The sequence below is a fragment of the Narcine bancroftii genome, chromosome 6 (genome assembly GCF_036971445.1).
Source record: "Narcine bancroftii isolate sNarBan1 chromosome 6, sNarBan1.hap1, whole genome shotgun sequence".
Lineage (NCBI taxonomy): Eukaryota > Metazoa > Chordata > Chondrichthyes > Torpediniformes > Narcinidae > Narcine > Narcine bancroftii.
In genome coordinates this window covers 92,853,095-92,871,929 of record NC_091474.1, presented here as the reverse complement: position 1 = coordinate 92,871,929, position 18,835 = coordinate 92,853,095, and the positions used below count along the sequence as shown (strand labels likewise).

General features: G+C 39.1%; 2 protein-coding genes across 6 annotated transcripts in view; one reads left to right on the top strand and one right to left on the bottom strand.

The window, feature by feature from the left end:
- LOC138736363 (LIM domain-binding protein 3-like) overlaps positions 1-17,532 on the top strand; it is a 163,925-nt gene extending 146,393 nt beyond the window's left edge. For all 4 annotated transcript variants that reach the window (XM_069885746.1, XM_069885744.1, XM_069885745.1 and 1 more), the window contains 2 exons: positions 785-900; positions 4,349-17,532. In XM_069885746.1, the coding sequence (XP_069741847.1) occupies positions 785-900; positions 4,349-4,438 (206 nt within the window). In that variant the 3' untranslated portion in view covers positions 4,439-17,532. The remainder of the gene's footprint in view (positions 1-784; positions 901-4,348) is intronic.
- The window catches only part of LOC138736366 (uncharacterized), a 74,431-nt gene that overhangs the window by 42,949 nt on the left and 12,647 nt on the right, over positions 1-18,835 (bottom strand). The window lies entirely within an intron of this gene.

Sequence of the window (18,835 nt, the reverse complement as noted above, 5' to 3'; positions counted from 1 at the left end):
AGCTGGTTAAAGAAAAATTACTGAATGAATGTGGTACATGATCTTCTGAGATGATTTTAGTGATTGACCAACCTCCTTTTTTTTTGGCACTTTTAGATTCACCTCTTCTTTGAAACACTTCCTTACAAACTTAGAATTGGGTGGGGTGGAGTCCATTTATGGATATCTTTTGATATCTTATCCAGATCCATCACATGTTTCTCCTCCCATTGAGAGCAGCTCCAACAAATTTGACATCCTTGTAAATCCATGGCTCTCTATATTTTGGTGTGGTTCGGTATGCTAGCATGTATAACAGTGTGAATTCAGAAGTTGCATCTCATTTCAAAACCTTGGCATTATTTAAGCTTGTCTTTAATAGTTTCTTGGTACATTGATCTTTCCATAGACGCTCGCATTTTGGAGATTTGAGGAGTCCATTTGTCAGAAGGGTGGTAGTGGAATTAAATTTGAAAAGGCAGGTTTTACCAGATTGTTCACTGGAAAGGGAAGACTGCCTCTAGCATGAGACACCTATAGTCAGTTTCTGAGAGAGAGATTAATTGCCCCACAGAGAAGTTAACATCTTGAGGTAATATAAAGGCTCCCGTTTTATCTTCTGGTTACTCATGATCTTGGCAGAGGTCCAAGAATGTGTCACTGAATTTGCTGAGCTGAATGCAGTACATTGAGGAAATTCCTCTATTGCACACTTCTGTTCTCTTGTTTCCGGTGCCCTTGATTTATTGTGCTTCATTTTCTTTTCTCCTTGCTGATAAAGTAAAAGACTTTCATTCTTTTCTAGATTACGTTGCCCTCTTCAGCACCAAGTGCCATGGCTGTGACTTCCCCGTGGAGGCTGGAGACAAGTTCATTGAAGCACTGGGATACACCTGGCACGATACCTGCTTCGTCTGTGCTGTATGTATGAAGTTACCACCGTTTGGAGACAAGGGCAGCAGTTTTATTGAAAAGCTTGTAAACAAAGTGGCACAGACACATAGCTAATAGAGCAGCTGCTTCACATCATCAGAGACCTGGGTTCATTCCTGATATATGAGGCTTGCATCCCAGTGACTGCATGCTTTTCCTCCAAGTCCTCCAATAACCTCCCACATCTTAAAGGTTTGTGGGCTGACAGATTAATCATTGCTCCGAGTCCAGGTAAGCAGTAGAATCTTGAAGGGAGATGATGAGGATGTAGGGAGAATTTTAATAAAAGGATTAATATGGAAGAATAAATGATGGCCAGCATAGACTTGATGGGCCAAAGGGCCTGTTTCCATGCTGCATATCTCTATGATCTATGAGCAAGAGAAAAGTATTTATATCACCTTGTCACAGCATTTTCTGTTCTCACGATTGCAAGCATCTCAGATTTATTTTCAGGGTACATATATAACATCACAGGCTCTTTTTCCTGGGGGTGAGGCAGAATTATTGATAGTGCAAAAAAAAACTGCACTCAACGTTTTCATGTAAACAAATAAAGAAATCCTCAAGTTTTGTTATGAACTGTTACTATTTTCTGACTTTGCCAATGAACATCGTGCAAGTGAAGAGTTGATTAATTTTCAACTCACAGCAGATAAGGAAGTGAAAGAAATCTGTAAAGATGGTTGGCTAGAAATTTGTCCCAGTTCGCATCACCGACACACCTTGGTCATGCCTTGCACTGCATTCCATTTCCAACATTCAGCAGTTTCCATAATTTCACAGGTAGAATGGGCATTTACAGATACATAACTTACTGAGAGGAAGAGCGAGATAGATTTTTTTTAAAATGAGGCTTTTCACATCAGATTCCTATTTCAGATTTATTGTCAGAGTACCATGGTACATTACAGTATAGAAACAGGCCCCTTCGACCCTTCTTGTCTGTGCTGAACCATTTTTTCTTTGCCTAGTCCCACTGACTTGCATTCAGTCCCTACCTTTACCAACCATGTTCCTGTCCAAATTCTTCTTAAATGTTAAAATTGAGTCTGCATTGACCACTTCAGCTGGCAGCTCATTCCAAGTTCCACCACTCTCTGTGAAGGAATTCCATCTCATGTTTCCCCCTAAATTTTTCCTCTTTCACCCTTAACTCGTCTTCTGATTTGTATCTCACCAACCCTCAGTGGAAAAAGCCTATCTGCTTAAGGGTGGAACAGTTAGCATAGCGATTAATGCAACACCTTTACAGCACCAATGATTGGCACCAGACCTGGCTTTGAATCCCACGCTATCTGTAAGGAGTTTGCACATTCTCCCCATGTCCTTGTGGGTTTTCTCTGGGGGCTCTGGATTTCTCCCACCCTTCAAAGACATACTGGGTTTAAATTGGGCGGCATGGACATATAGGACTGAATTGGCCTGTTACAGTGCTATATGTCATCAATTTATTCTTTCTATCCCCCTCATAATTTTAAATAGCTCTATCATATCTCCCCTCATTCTTCTATGTTTAGGGAATAAAGTCCAACCTTTTTAACCTTTCCCTGTAATTCAGTCCCTGAAGTCCTGGCAACATCCCAGTAAATCTTGTCTGCATTCTTTCTATTTTATTTATATCTTTCTTGTAGTTAGGTGACCAAAAATGCACACAATACTCGAAATTTGGCCTTGCCGATGACTTATCCAACTTTAACATAACATCCCAACTTCTACACTCAGTATTTTGATTTATGAAGGCCAATATGCCAAAGGTTCTCTTAACACCTGTTACACCATTTTCAGAGAATTATGTATCTGTATTCCCAGATCCCTCTGTTTTACCACACTCCTCAGTGCCTTTTTTGGTTTGTCCTTCCAAAATGCAACACCTGACACTTGTCTGTATTAAATTCCATCTGCCATTTTTCAGCCCATTTTTCCAGTTGGTCCAGATCCCTTCCAATTTACATTATCTTGCAGCTCATTGTTATAGATAACAAACAATGGTCCCAGCACTGATCCCTGAGGCACCCCAATAGTCACAGATCTCCAATTTAAGAAGCAATGATCCACCACTTCTCTCTGGCTTCTCCCGTCCAGTCATTGTCTAATCCAGTACACTACTTCACCATGAACCATGAACCTTCCTGACTAACCTCCCATGAGGAACCTTGTCAAAGGCCTTTAAAGTCCACGAAGACAACATTCACAGGCTTTCTGTCAACATTCCTGGTACCCTCCTCGAAAAACTCTTAAGATTGGTTAAACATGACCTACCACACACAAAGCCATGTTGACAATCCCTAATCAATTACTGGCTATCCAAATAATATATCTGATCTCTTAGAAAACCTTCCAATAATTTACCTACTACTGATATAAGGCTCACTGGCCTATAAGTTCCAGGGTTACTTTTGGAGCCTTTTTTTAAACAACGGAACGTGAGCTACCCTCCAATCCTCCGGCACCACACCAGTGGCTAAGGACATTTAAAATAATTCTGCCAGAGCCCCTGCAATTTCTATACTAGCCTCCCTCAAGGTCTGACAGACTATTTTGTCAGGTCCTTGTCAATATCCATTCTTATTTGCTTTAAGACAATTCTCTTTAATCTGTATAGGTTCCATGACCTCACTGCTTGTTTTCTTTACTTCCCACAACTCTGTGCCCATTTCCTGAGGGAATACAGATGACATCACATACAACCCTAAGATTCTTTTTCCTGTGGGGCAGAGTTACGATTTATTGATAATGCAAAATAAAATTGTACTCAATGCACACATGCAAACAAATAAACAAATGACTGTGCCATATAGAAAGAAAAAAAATCAAAGTGCACAAGTAAGAGTCCTTAAGTGAGTCCCTGATTGTGTTTGTTGTTGAGGAATGCACTGGGTAGTGTAAATCATTGATGATTGCTGCTGCTCTCTCTGAAGGCAGCATTCTCTATAGATGCTCTCAATGGTGGGAAGGGTTTTGCCTGTGATGTCCTAGGCTGTGTCACACTACCTTTTTCAGGGCTTTATGCTCAGGGGTATTGGTATCCCCATCCTATGCCATTGTGACAATTAGCCCATTGTTCTGGTATATATTAACATATACTTTCAACAACTTTACACCAAGAGCAAGGTGAGATATGCATCTTAGCACAAGTGAGACAGCATGAAGATTCAAATAATTTGGGAGAACATTCTTACAACCTGCTAGTTCTTGGAGGGCTGTCCCTTCCTCTTGGACCAACGGGGACATCTGCATTCGGAAGGGCACCTCCACCTAATGAGGCTGTGACACTGCTTGTGCGTGCACCTCGGTAGTGTGACAAGAAGCGTGGTTTCAAACTCAAGTTTGACGTCACATTTTGAAAATGCAATGCTAGAGGTCATGCATTCCTACATTGATCAACAGCGGCTGAAGTTTGATCCATTACTTTTGTAATTTGCCTTTTTCTCAGGTGTGCCATGTGAACCTCGAAGGCCAGCCATTTTATTCCAAGAAGGACAAGCCACTCTGCAAGAAGCATGCTCATGCCATTAACGTTTAAACATCAGGGACCATCAAAGGAAAGATCCTGGTGCAGAGAGTACAGCTCTTCCAACCAAGAGAACCAACAACTGCCTTTTAAGTCTTTTTTTTGTTTTAATGATATTTCAAATAACTTGCCTCTGATTGTGAGTGACTGAAATAAATTAGTTTACTGAATGGGATGCTCAATTGAAACAGTAGCATCCCACTCCGCTTTTATCAGGCATACTCAGTACTAACAAAACACATTGCACATAACTGGAAAGTTTACAGAGTTACGCTTGATGAATGCTATTCCTCTCATACTGATTTGATGGCTATATTTTCACCAGAAGGTTTCCAATTGAATGATATTGAGTGTCTGCACCTGCATTCAACAGTCATCTTTCAGACTGCATCTGCACTAACTGTGTTCAACCGCTTAGTCCTGTCCTTTTTTTTTAACATGCAAAACTGCTCTGCTTGGCTCCTGGATTTAATTTGATACACTGGTTTTCTGTGTCTTGTTTGAGTTTTTACATGGATTCTTTGAACATTCATGACTGAGCATTAACAATGTTTCAGATGCATTTTCTTGTTTAGAGTTCTTTAACTGTCTAAGGCGGTGGTTCTCAACCTTTATTTTCCCCCACTCACATACCACCTTAAGTAATCCCTTACTAACCATAGAGCACTGATGGCATAGGTGCTCTGTGGTTAGTAAGGGATTATTTATGGTGGTATGTGAGTGGGGGAAAAGGCTTTACAACCACCAGACTCTAAGGAGTAAAAACTTTGAGTGGATGTGTAAGATCAAGCCTATTCTCCCCCATGTTGTTCACAATTGTATGCGATACACAGTGTGGGGAGAAGAGGTAGGGTTTACCTGTTTGCTGTGTGGGGCTAATGCCACATGATTCCTTCATCGCTGCCATCTCCGATTCCATCTTCATATGCAAATAGTTACCAAAAACCTTAAAACAAGCCTGGGCAGACAGGCCCTATATCACTCAGCAACCGGAATGTTTTGTAAAGCTTACTAGAAATTCTGTTAGTTGCGCTGATTTTTTTTTCTTTTAATTCTAAGATTTGCCATAACTAATTTTAAGTGTAAGTTATAGTGAGCCGTTTCCTCCATCTTTGGTATGGTGCTTCAATCTTCAGATCTTGAGTTTGTACCCGTGAGAACATCCCACTAGTGAAAGGAAGTCTCTGTTAATTGCACACTTTTGCAAGGCTTTAATGGCAGATAACAATGATACTGGTATTTTGGAGGAGAGGACACAATTAATTCCTATCATTTAACAATGTAGTTACTTTAAATTTACTGAGAAAAGTGATTGCTGCTGTCTAGTTATATCAAGTAAATGGTTTTTTTTCAAAGTTACCTTCATTCGTTTTAAATTGAGTTGCAGGTAATGATTACAAAAAAAATTATTTATAAGACTCATTAATCAAACAGCACCAAGTAGTCATACTTAGGAATGTATTGTCTGGGAACTCTTTATAATACTACATTTTAAACTCCAACCTGATTGTTTTTGCTTCATGGTTTGTTTTGTTTATGGAGATACAGAAACGAGTACTTCCAATCATTTGTCAATTCAAAGTCCAATCTCCTGCCCCACATTTTCCAAGACTTAACGTTATGCATATTTTGAGCTGAGCAAGGCTAGAGAGAAATGTAATTAATTAATTCTCTCAATTTGTGCTTCTCACTGGTCCAGGTTAGGTCTGGATCCGTCTTTGCTTTCTGCAGACTGGATTCAGATACAGTTCAATCAAAATGGACAATTGTTGGCTTGCCCACCCCCTTGTGTGATACTTAATCATGTACAGTATTTTGATAAACTATGATAATTAGATATTTTTATTATTAGTGACATAATGCAGAGATTTTATCTTTTAGTTTCTGTTACAAGTTAGTACACTATTATGTTCGCTTGGTTAAAAAAAAATCTTATTCCTAAAGTAGACACACATTACATTATTTTCCCTCCCCTTTCCAGTGGGTTTTCTTTCACCAACAAAGATTGTTGCACAGAAGGAAGTAGCTAGCCTATAGTATCTCTTCATTTTCATTGTTTCCACAAACATAGTTTTTTTTCTTCCAATCCCAAAAAGGATACTAGCAAGATCACAAGTGACTACTAAAGATCCTTGCTAATCATCTACTCTCTATCTGCAGTGGTGAGGTACAAGTCATTTGATCTCCCCTTCTCTTTTCCCATACCAATCTATTTGACCTCAATCTTTTTCACTGCCAGGGTGAAGCCAAACACAAAGGAGAACAGTTCACCTGGGTAGTCTTCAACAAAATGTCATGTACATTGACTTTTCAGATTGCAGGTATCCCACACCATCTTGGCTCCTTGCTCTCTCCTTCTGATCCACCCAGGTCATTTCCCACATATCATCCAGTCTCCTGTTCCCCCTCCAGGCTGCACATCACCCACAGGTCCTCATATGCCTACCATCCCTCTCTTGCCTGCTGCCAGTTATCACTCTATAAACTACAACTAATAACTCTCAGCCCCTGTCAATGTGTTCACTTTCCCCATTCCCCCTTCCCAATCTGGGTCCATCTGCTCATCAGCCCTTCTTCACCTGGATCCATCCCTCATTTGCCAGCTCTTGGATCATCACTGCCCCTCACATTATACTCCCCATTAGTGAGATGCCCGAATCCCATTTTACAATATTCCTTTGATGCTGAAGAAAACTGAAAGATAATAGAAAATCTGGTATTGCAGTGAGTTTCCTTCAGGGTCTCTGCAGACCCAATGAGCTAACACACAGAACAACCCAGGGATGTACAGTGATGTCCATATACAATGGGTATCATTTCCAGGAACATTGTTACCAAGAACTGCCTTGATGATATTTGCACATTTCAGGGTACCTCCTTCAGGGTTTTTCAGCCAGGCACCAAGATTCCTCTTCATTGAAGTCCCTTACCCAACACTCTTGTGACCACTCCACCCCCATTCAGGGTATTGGGCTAACCAATTCCCATCCAATAACCTGACCAAATTCCAACCCACTCACCCCACCTCCAATTTGATGAGTGAATCTGATATCAACTTCCCACCCACCGATTTGTTGGAGCCTCTATTGATCCCAAATGTTGTTGTTGCTTTGTTTTTCACTCTCCTTACCCATTTCTCTCACTGGATGACATCCTTTTCCCTAGTTATCATCTCCTTCCAACTGTCAATCCCTTACCTGACCACAGATTGATTTTCTTTCTCTCTCTCCCTTTGCTTTTAACCCCTGGCAATCCATTCTTTTCTTCACTATTAACCCTCGATCTATCAGGCCAACTCCTAATACCCCTCCCCCTTCTGAATAAATATGTGTTGATCCCTGTAAAAAACAAGACTGGAGACACTGTGGTTGAAGTAAAAACACAATGCTGGAGAAACTCCAGCATAGTAAAGATAAAGATGCATAACCAACATTTTGGCCTGAGGCCTTCAAGGCTCAAGCCTGAAACATTGGTTATGTATCTTTATCTTTGCTATATAACGTACATTGTTTGACCTGCTGAGTTTCTCCAGCATGTGTATTTATTTGTGTTGATCTGTGACAGATCTTCCCATCTTGCAAAAGAACCCTGTCCTCCGCCATTTTGTCTCGACTTTGATACTTTCGTGTGCTCCAGCATAAAAGCCCGTTGTTACTGCCGTCATGCACTACTGATTTTCTCAGTGGCAAACTCTGGAACCAAATTTTTGCTGGCTTTCAAATGCTTTACTTTTGCTTTGCTGGTTTATCATAGATGAAGATCAACCAGTTCAGAGTGAGGTCCACACAAGAAAACTTAATCATTTGTTTTTGATAGGAGTTAATTATGAAAGGAATTTAAATTGGAAAAATTAGGAAACACCCTGCTCTTCTTTAAATAGAATGCTTTTAAAATCAGTGAGCTGAAAGTCACTTCTTGCAATCAGCATTGATGCAGAACAGCTGAACTTTATACTTGACATCACTGTGCAGCAACGAAACAAGCCCAAAAATCAAACATCTCCCAATTTTAAAATACTGCAGCAGCGATTCCAGTCAGACACAAGGAACCAGGAAAACTCTCTGTTTTGGGAGCTATGCAAATCTTTCAGAGGCTCTCTTAAAGAGAACGACTGAAGATACCTGAACTTAAAATGCTTGCAATAACAAAAGTGCACAAAACTAAATAAGCAATGTAAACAAATTGCCTTTATAGATTGATACAAGTAGCAGGTAAATACACAAAAGTGCTGGAGAAACTCAGCAGGCCCTGCAGCGTCCAACAGGAGGCACAGATATAAAACCAGCATTTCAGGCCTGAGTCCTTTGACGAAGTGCAAGCAAAAGGCAGGCAAGCACTTGGGAAAAAAAAGGTAGTGAGAGGAGGGATGAATGGGGAGGGGCATAAATAGTGGATACTAGTGTCATACATTTTAATCTGAACTATTTATCTTTAAAAAAAAATCATTGAGCATTGAATTTTACCATTCATCTTTGATGCACACAACTGGAAAAGAGGGCAACTTGATTCTGTGGAAAATTGTGGGATAAAAAGACTAAAAAGACATTAACTAGAAAATGAAACCAATTCTCTTTCCTTCTGACAGTTGCAATAAATATAAAGGGTGGAGGACAACATGTGTTTTACTTATTCAATTGTGTTAGTTTTGTCTCTCGTGAGGAAGCAGTTAGTATTTTTTTTGTCATTTCATTGCCTGCTCAAAAATGAATGGAAAAAAGGTAGAGATTAGTGATGGAAGTTTCCTCCCAATTTTGAAAACAAAAACCCCCACCCCACTTTCAAGCCTGTCTCAGAATTTGCTGTGTGTTCATGATCCAGATTGTGCAGTGGGTTAATCATGAAGCGACTGGAACATTGAATTTTGCTTTGTCTTTAAATATAATTGGTTTTTTTTATATATGTAGAAGAATCACGAAAATCTCTGTTCAAGGTTTGCTTCTGTTGAATTCTCAGCAATCAGGTTTGTAATGTGTTTGAATATTAAGGTGCCAATATTTATTTGACCACTTCAGTAGGGAAGAAAATTAGAAGGTTTAAACTTTTTAAATGTTACTTGAACTGATTCATTATTGTTGTCTGGTTTGTGATAAAAGTTTCTCTTGCTATAAAAGATACCTTGGTCAAGTAAGAATGTACAAAGAAAGGCAGAACCAGAGTCCCCTCATCTGCTTTGAGCTACAGATGTGATGCACTGTGGTGACAGTAAGCAGACACAAGATTTGAAAGACTGAGCAACAGGCTTTATTCTACTTAAAGTCTTCTGCTGTAGTTAGCTGCAACTCCATGTGACTGACCTCGAGGGGGCCAGATGTGGCTTATATCCCGGCGGATGATGGCAGCCGACCAGGTGGGACTTCATCCATTCAGGTCGGCTGATTGACAACCGGCCAGGTGTGGTCTGTCCTCCGGTGATCTTCCTGTAGGTACACAGGTTGCCCCCTGCAGTCGGCTAGTAGTGTATCACCACAATAGATGATATAAGTAACCATGTGGGGTAACCATGTGAGGCCATGGACAGAGTTGTATATCAGCCAAATTGTATGAGGCTGACAGTTTTCCTCCCCTAAAAAAAAGGGTTTACAACAATCAGTACATTTGTGGTCATCATTACTTTGACCAAGTGTGGTTCATCCAAAAGTATCTGAATTAAAATTCCATAGACCACACATTGAGATTTGAACTCCAGTTTCTGGATTGTTCTTCCAAACCATTGGATTACTAGTCTGGCAGTTTAACTGCTATAGCCAACACTGAAGCTTGTGAATAATTTGCAATCTTAAATACCCCCCATCTTCTCCACAGAATATGGTTTCTGGGTTAAATATTACCCCTTGTATCTGTGCACAATTTGCTTCTAGCAGGGAACTGATAATAGCAGTATAAAGATGCCTCAATTTGTAGCCTGATTCTGCTATTTCTGACCACTGGTTGTTGTTTCATGAATTTGGCAGACTGTGGACTGAGAGGCATGACTTTGACTTATGGCTGCTTGATAGTTAAAAACTCAAATGCTGGAGGAACTCAGCAGGTCAAACAGTTTACTTTATATAGCAAAGATAAAGATACAGAACCAATGTTTTGGGCTTAAGACCTTCATCAAGGTCTGAGCAAAATGTAGACAGGTGCCCAAACAAAATGGTGAGGGGAGGGTCAGGGGGAGGAGTACAGTCCCAAAGGCAGGTGATAAATAGGTGGATAAGTAAGGGAGGGCACAACAGCAAGCAGCGGGCATGGGGAAGGGGCTCTGTGAATAGAAAGGGAAGGGGTGGAGAGAAGGAGAAGACAGAGGGAAAGGGAAGGGAGGGAAAACAGGGAGTAGGCTAGCAGAAATTGGAGAAGTTGATGTTAATGCGATCTGGCTGGAGAGTGGTCAGATGGAAAATTAAGAGTCACTCCTCCAATTTACAGTGATCTTGTTGGTCAATTCATGAGGCCATGGACAGACAAGTCAGCATGGGAGTGGGGTGCAGAATTGAAGTGGTTGGCCACTGGGAGATTCCTGTCACTGATGCAGACAGAGTAAAGGTGCTCAGTGAAGCAATCTTTCAGTCTGCATCCAGTCTTTCCAATATAGAAAAGGGCACAATGGACCTTCCCCCTGCCCCTCCTCCCACCATTTGGTTCAGGTGTATTTTGCTCATACCTTCATGAAGGGCTTTTAAGCCTGAAACATTGGTTCCACATCTTTATTTTTGCTATATAAAGTACACGGTTTGACCTGCTGAGTTTCTCCAATACTGTGTTTTTTACTTCAACCACAGTGTCTTCAGATTTTCATGTTTTAGTTGAACAAATCTGGGGGGTGGGGGGGGGGGGATCTGATTTCTCGGCAATGATGTGTAAAATTAGCCTTCCCTAATTTTGCTTCAAAGTCTGGACTCCATAGGATCAAAAATGATGATGTTACTTTATTTTGAAAACTATGATAAATAATGGAAAGAATTTGCTTTAAAATGAAGCATGGTTGGTCAGGATCGGGACGGGTTCGAATCCTGCACTATCTGTAAGGAGTTTATACATTCTCCCCGTGTCTGCAAGGGTTTCCCCCGGTGGCTCCAGTTTCCTCCTCCCTTTCAAAACATACCAGGAGCATAGGTTAATAGGGTGTAAATTGGGGGGGGGGGGAGGCGAACTCATGGGTCAAAATGGCCTTTTGCTGTGCTGTATGACTAAATTTAAGCAATAAATGAAATCATTTTTGAAAGTGTTGACAGTTGTCGATAAAGTGGTAGGCAATTTGCATTTAGTAAGGTCCAACATTTAACAATGAGATAATAGTTTAATGATATCATTGTGGGTTAATAAATAATATTTAATTAAAAACAATTGTATTGTACAGACAGCTTAGATGCGCTGTTAAATGGTGTTCAAATTCATTACTGTCTGCCTCAGTTGCAAATGACTTGCTATGAGTTACAGCTGATATTATTGGTTGATATTCTGATCATTTGACTATATTTGACTTTACTGAAAAATGTAGAGATAATTGTTGAGGGATAATATTGTGCATATTACATGCAAAGGTCAAACTGATAAAATCATGTGAGAAACTATATAGATAGTTTAAATTGGAAAAGTTCAGACACTCTTGTTTTAAATTGCTGGAAAGTAGCATGTTTTCACAGTGAGATAAAAATGCTTCTATAATAGTCTTGCATTTGATTTACAGAGGTGTTTGATAGGAAGCTTTACTTTTGACAGTTTGTTTTGTTCCATCCCTACCTAAGAGGAATAATATGCTGAAGATAGAGTTGTCCATGAACAATGTTATTAGAACGGAGTATCAGGTTTGGAATTTGTATGATTTGAAACTTAACGCAGTATAATAATAAAGTTTGCAAGGCAATCTTGCAGAAAGATGGCACTCTTCAGTAAATATATTGGTAGAGCTTACACTAATTGATATTATTTTCATAAATATTAGTGCCTTGCAGAAACATCTAACATTTTCCAGGGTTGATGAATTATTCATTGCAATTTCCCAACCCATATTGGGCTGACACACAGGGACTGCCAAAAATCAAGTTTAAAAAAACTGCATGCATTGGCAGCTCTTAAAGGCCACAGCTGTCTTTAAATAAACATTGGCTCTTATAGATTATTGCACTTGCGTAAAACAGCATCATTTGCAATTCTGACTGAGAATGCAAATCTATAAAATCAAAAACAAGAGACTTTGCAATTATCAAGAAGAGCAATGCAAAATTCTTTATAGGTAAGAGGTAGGGGTAACTACACTGGAGAAACACAAAAACTGCAGGTGTTGGAACCCAGAGCAAACAACGAAAAGGTGGAGGGACTCAGTGCAAAGAAAAAGCCAAGCAATATTTAGGGTTGGGATCTTTTTCCAAGACTAAATTGAGAAGGAGAGATAGCAAACGAAGAAACCCCCTTTAGACTTCTCAGTATTGGGTCCAAGCCCTAAATGTTAACTGAACATTTCTCAGTATGCTGCTTGGCCCACCGAGCCCCTTCATCTTCTCATTGTTTTAAAGTAGGAATGCTGTCTGGGAAGAGTTAATGAGAAACACCGTAACCATCTGCACACCCTCACTCCCAAACTCTTTTCCCTTCCCCCCACCCCCCAACTAGCATGCCCAATTGCAAATGCAAGAATTAATAATGAGGAAACTTAAAAACTTATCTAAAAGATGGTAAGATTACACAACAAATGGTCAAGTTCCCGTCGTCATAGGCCAAAGTCAAACTTGTTCCTCTTCATCTAAAACCTACGCCATGACAAAACATCTAACAGAAACATTGCTGCATGATACAAGATCATCTGGTGACTCTGTGGAAAGGCTGCAGGATGCCAACTGAATGCCTCTAAATTGGGAAATAAACTTCAGCAACCTGGTCAATTAATTGTTGCCTTCAGAGGGAATGTGGATCTGGAAATTGCTCAATGACTTGAAAAATGGATTCAACTAAACTTATCAAATTGTACAGAAAATAAATGTTTTTACAACATTGTAATTGTATCTGCCTCTACCACCACCTTTGGTAGCTCATTCCAGAAATACCCCACCCTCTGTGTGGTGGAAAAAACATCCCTCTCATCATCTTTATATTTCCCCTCTCACCCTATACCTGTGCCCCTCAGTTCTAGAATCACCTGCCCTGGAGAAAAAGAAAATGTATCCTTCCTATGCTCCTTATACTAAACCTCTCTACAAGGTTATCCCTCAGCCTCTTATGTGAGAAAAGACCAAGCTTATTCAATTTCTGCTTGTAACTATAACCTTCCAGTGCAGGCAATATCTGAATGAATCTCTTCTGCACTCTCTCCATTGCTACCTCATCTTTCATTTAGTGTAGTGCCCGAATTGTGCACAATATTCCAAGTAACTTGGAGTGTCAGTTCCATTATCAACTTCCAGCAACCTCATTAAACCACACAAAAAGCTCACAATATCATGTGCAATAGACCTTGCCTAAAAGAATGATCAAAGATTTTTCCTCCATTGCAGAACTAGTAGAGGAGATCAAATTGGGTGTGGATTATGGTGAAGGGAAGTAGGAGGAAGAAGCATTTCAGAATGCACAGAGCAATCCTTCAAGAGGGCAGGGCGAGCAGCAACCATAGGCTGGATTGGGATATTGATGGAAATTATAGTGGCGCATTGGGGCAAGCGCACATATGGAAAGTAGAGAGATCAGAATTTTATGAGGTGGATGTATTCACTATGTGATGATAGTGGATTGCACACAATCTGGTGGTGGTAGAAGATGAATAACTAATCATTTGGCTGGTGGTTAGTCAGAGAAATGGTCAGTGGTAACAGAAGGAAGCCTTGGTGCTCAAGTTAAGGCCTGCTGCTTTGAGAGTGCCACAAAGTTATTTGCACAACTGTTATTGAAACAAAGTCACTGCAAATTCATAGCAGCCTCCTCGTTTGTACGTGCATTCCAACATGGAGAACAAGGAATACTTTTGAAACTGCATGAGCTGGATCCAAAGAATACGGTTCAATTGTTACCTCGAATTTCGACTGAGTTGTAAATTAAATTCCTTTGCCAAGTGCACAAAAATGTTGTAGTAACCAAGAAGAATTTGTGGCAGGAAAGATTAGGTCCTGCTGGCTGGTATTTGCAGGAAGCATATTGCTGGGAATCCAAATCCTGTTCTGGAAACAAAAATTCAGGTGTGATTGACTACAGTGGGCAAGTATTTTTGGAACATCAGTTGGCTTAATCTTGATCCAACTCTGCAACAGATCTATTCCCAATTTTGTTGCTCGAATTTGGAGTGCTGGGACAGCAAATATATTTGGTGAACTCATGTTCCTGGTCAATGATGCCTAGGTATCTGTTTATTTTTCTGGCAAGTCTTCTTTCACCTTGTACAAAATATGTCAGTACAGGTTAACTCATTCATTTAAACCTGCCTTGCTAACTGATACAGGATTCTTCACCTTGACACCCTGTTTCTTTACTTTTTACAAAAATAATCTCAAAAATATTGCCAATGGTTCACTGCTTGTTTGCCTATGAATTTACAGATACTCAGTTTGTGGGTTTCGCATAAATATTAAACTTAGAGTAAAAGTTTTTTTTAAACCAACGCAATTAATACAAATAAATCAGTAATAAAAGTTGGTCTCAGATGTACTGATGAAAGTACTTTCACTGGCTGTGAACCTTTGAGTTCATGTCAGACAAAACAAAATGTACCAATCTTATCCTGACCAGATGGAACACATTTGAAATGGAACTGGAGCTTTTGGTGAGACCATTCTTTGTCAGACAAAGATCTGCTGTAAAATTTTGTTGGATACCCAAATAGTGCAAATCTAGTAATGTAGATATCACCCAATCCACCTTATTCCTGACCTGTGCTCTCGCAAATTAAGAGTATTAATTTGGATTTTTTAAAATGGCATTTCTAAAACTCATCATAACAGGAATCTGGTTGGTCAGATAGTGATTTTCTTTTTGTTGATTCAAAAATAGCTGTCTTTCACAAGCTGGAGTAAGAAATATCCAAGCCACAAAAAAAAAGGAAAATATACAAGCCCAGGATTCAATCTTATCTTCAGAGCTCATACAATAAGAAATCACTTTTCTTCCACAGTGTAAAGCAGTATTTCTGTGTCAATTCATGACATGCTGGAATGAGCTGTCATTATGCCCTCAATTTTTGTGTTGGAATACGAGATTATGTCATTAGCATTGCAATGTTCATTTTGGATCATTGCACAGGAACCTGGATCATGTTGATGGGCATTCCTCGGTCAGTGGGATGCCTGCTAGGTCAGTCTTTACTCAGCTGCAACTTGAATAGTGACAAAGCTTGGTGAAAGACTTGTGAAATGGAGAGAAAGCTAACAGAAGTCCAATTTACTTCCTCGAAAGACAAGTTGCCAGCTCATTTGATATTGAATGAGACAAAAGTTTTAGGTTTAGTGCAGAAAAGTGGCACTAAGATAAAGTATCAACCCTAATGGTGGAACAAGCATAAGGGGTCAGTTATTCCTCTCCTACATCGATTTCTTCTGTTCTTATGTAAATTGAAATAATGTTGAGCAGAAGCTTCCAATTTAACAGGCCCTTTAGATGGCTAATATTTTTATTGGATGAAGATTTGTGAACAACAATGAACAACATTAATTTTGATTCTGGATGGCAGAGATTGAGCAGCCAAGCCTCAAATTTATTTATTTAATTATATTGATTTTTTTTAAATGCTAAAATGAGATACGAAAAAATGCTGGGATCCAGGTGGAATATAATTTTCATGAGAAGGAAAGCAACTAAGAAAAATAAACTAACTCTATCTTGAAAGTAATTTGAAAGTATTTTAGAGACTCTTTTTACCGTGGTCATTCTACAGCAAAATCAATTTGAGAGAGAGACTGCTTTATCGATAGAGGAAATCCATTCAAAATGACACTGGGTTAGACCTTTTAACCAACAAATTATATGGTTAGATCATTCATCAAAGGACTAAGGAAAACAAGTCAATTGTGACAAGACAGTGCCCACATCAGGTTTGGTTTCTCATCAATAACGTCTGATTTTTGTGAAGTAACCTTCATGTTTTATATTTACATGTGTTGCTGTGTTATGCAAAAACATAAAAATAACTGCATAATGTTTTCTACATTTAATGATTTAACTCTTCTCTTGAAATGAAATGTAACAATATGAGATTTACATAACCAATAGCAAAGTTAAGAGACATGTAGCTCCTAATAGCAGTTGTCCATTCATATATATTACCTTTTGTGATTTTAATAAATGCAGATTAATAAATCTAAAGTTATTTTCTTTCAAGTAGTAGGACAATGTCTTTCCTGGGGCCATTCTTGAACTTGTTATTGGGAAAGTGAAATTCAGCATATTATGATTCATTAGTTTTAAGTTAATGATAGATTAGTAATTTGATTATCCAGTCTATCTTGCTAAGTTTGTAAAATAGCCAAAAGCAGTAAATTGGATATTTTAGCATGTTCCCCCCCCCCCCACCCCCACATAGAGAACATTTAATTCATGATATTTTGCAGCAAAGTTCAACAAGTTCAGCTTAACCTTGTAACAGAAGATGAACAAATGGGATGTGAATTGCTTGAAGGTCATTTTTTTTGGATAAAATGTGTGCCAACCTCTAGTTGTGGAATGTTTTTTCAGTCTAGCTATTGTGGCATGGGGGTTGGAAAAGGGTGCTGCTGATGCCATTGCTTTCATACAACTGCAATAATAAGCATGTGGCATTAATTACAGTGATACTGCCTTTTACCACGGGTGATTAATTTGAGGATTAGTTTTAGGACTGCTGAATGATGAATTAGTATACTGAGAATATCGCTGAACACCTCGAATTTTAAATTGTGCTAGGGATTTTTAAAATACCTTTTTTATATGAAATCGTGCCATTTGCGTGTGCTGTTGCAAAGATACTTTAAAGTTGGAAATTAGACCGATGCTACAAAAACGATTTGTATGTAATTCGGACTGGCCTCTCTACCAAACCTTCTGTCCTGCAGAACATCTGGACTGCATTGAATAGATGGAGGCCAAGGGTTTTGTTGATGTTTTCAATTTTGCATGACCTTGGATGCATGAAGGATATTGTATCAATAAAAAATAAACATATTTGGAGTTCCTATTCAGTGTTAAGTTGTCAGGGTAACTGAATGAATAACAATGAACTGCATCAGAATCACTACTTTGCTTTGTTTTTCAAAATAAACTTTAAAGGTCAAGGTGAGGTTCACAAGAATGATTCTGGGATGAGAGAGTTCATGGATGAGGTGGGTTTTATGGCTCTGGGTCTACACTCATTGGGAATTTCAAAGGATGAAGGATATCTCATTGAAACATAACGGATATTGAATAGGCTGGATAGAGTGGATGAGAAAATGCTTCCAGTCGTGGGAGAGTATAGGACCAGAGGGCACAGCCTCAAAATAAAAGAACATCCCTTCAGAACAGAGATGAGAAGAAATTGCTTCAGGCGGTAGTGGTGAATCTGTGGTATTTGTTGCCACAGGCAGCTGTGGAGATCATTGGGTATAGTTAAAGTGAAGTGAAGTTCTTGATTAGTTACCAATCAAGAACCTATAAACTTTTGCTTTAAATATAGTAAGGGTGTCAAAGGTTATAGTGAAAGAGCAGGAGAATAGGATTAAAAGGAAAAATACATTAGCCACAATTTGAATGGCAGAGTAAACTCAATGGGCCAAATGGCCTAATTCTGCCCCTAAGTCTTATAGTCTATACTCCTCCCATGCCTTCTTGGTTTTCCCATTAATGCTAAATGACAAGGGAACTTGCCCATTGATTTCTTGGAGCAGCTAACTGTTATAGTGTTTGTATTTACAGCCAACATCTTGAAAACCTAAGGGGGCTTCAAGCCTATAAAGGTGTTAGGCAAATTTTACTCACATTAAGTATCTATGGTCCCAAAATGATAAAGCATTGCACATTTTTCAGCTGCTTGGCACCTCAGTAAGTACTAAGAATCAGAGTCCCAGATTTAATTCCTGATGTGTACAGTTGGCAACAGCCTGTGTTGGTGAGAGAGAGAAAAACAAGCCTGAATGTCTGCTCTTTGTCATTATCCAGTGACCCTTGAAAAGTTGACATTGGATCAAATTTGGCTGCAATTTAGCTTGGGAACATTAAATGAGATAGAAATATTTCAGTTACTTTTTCAGCTGTGTGTCAGATTCCACTTTCAAAATTTAATTCCTTTAAAGTCAATGGAATGCACATTCAGTACAAGTAACCAAAGACAATTTTCTAAACCACTAACTTTTACATAGCTGGATAAGGTACATGGAAAGGTTTGTTAACTCATTCTTTGCAGCTACATACATCAACTTGACATCAATAAAAGCAAAGAAAAAATGTAAATCAAAAAATACAATGGATTTCAAAATGAATGTGCACTTTTTATAGTATAGA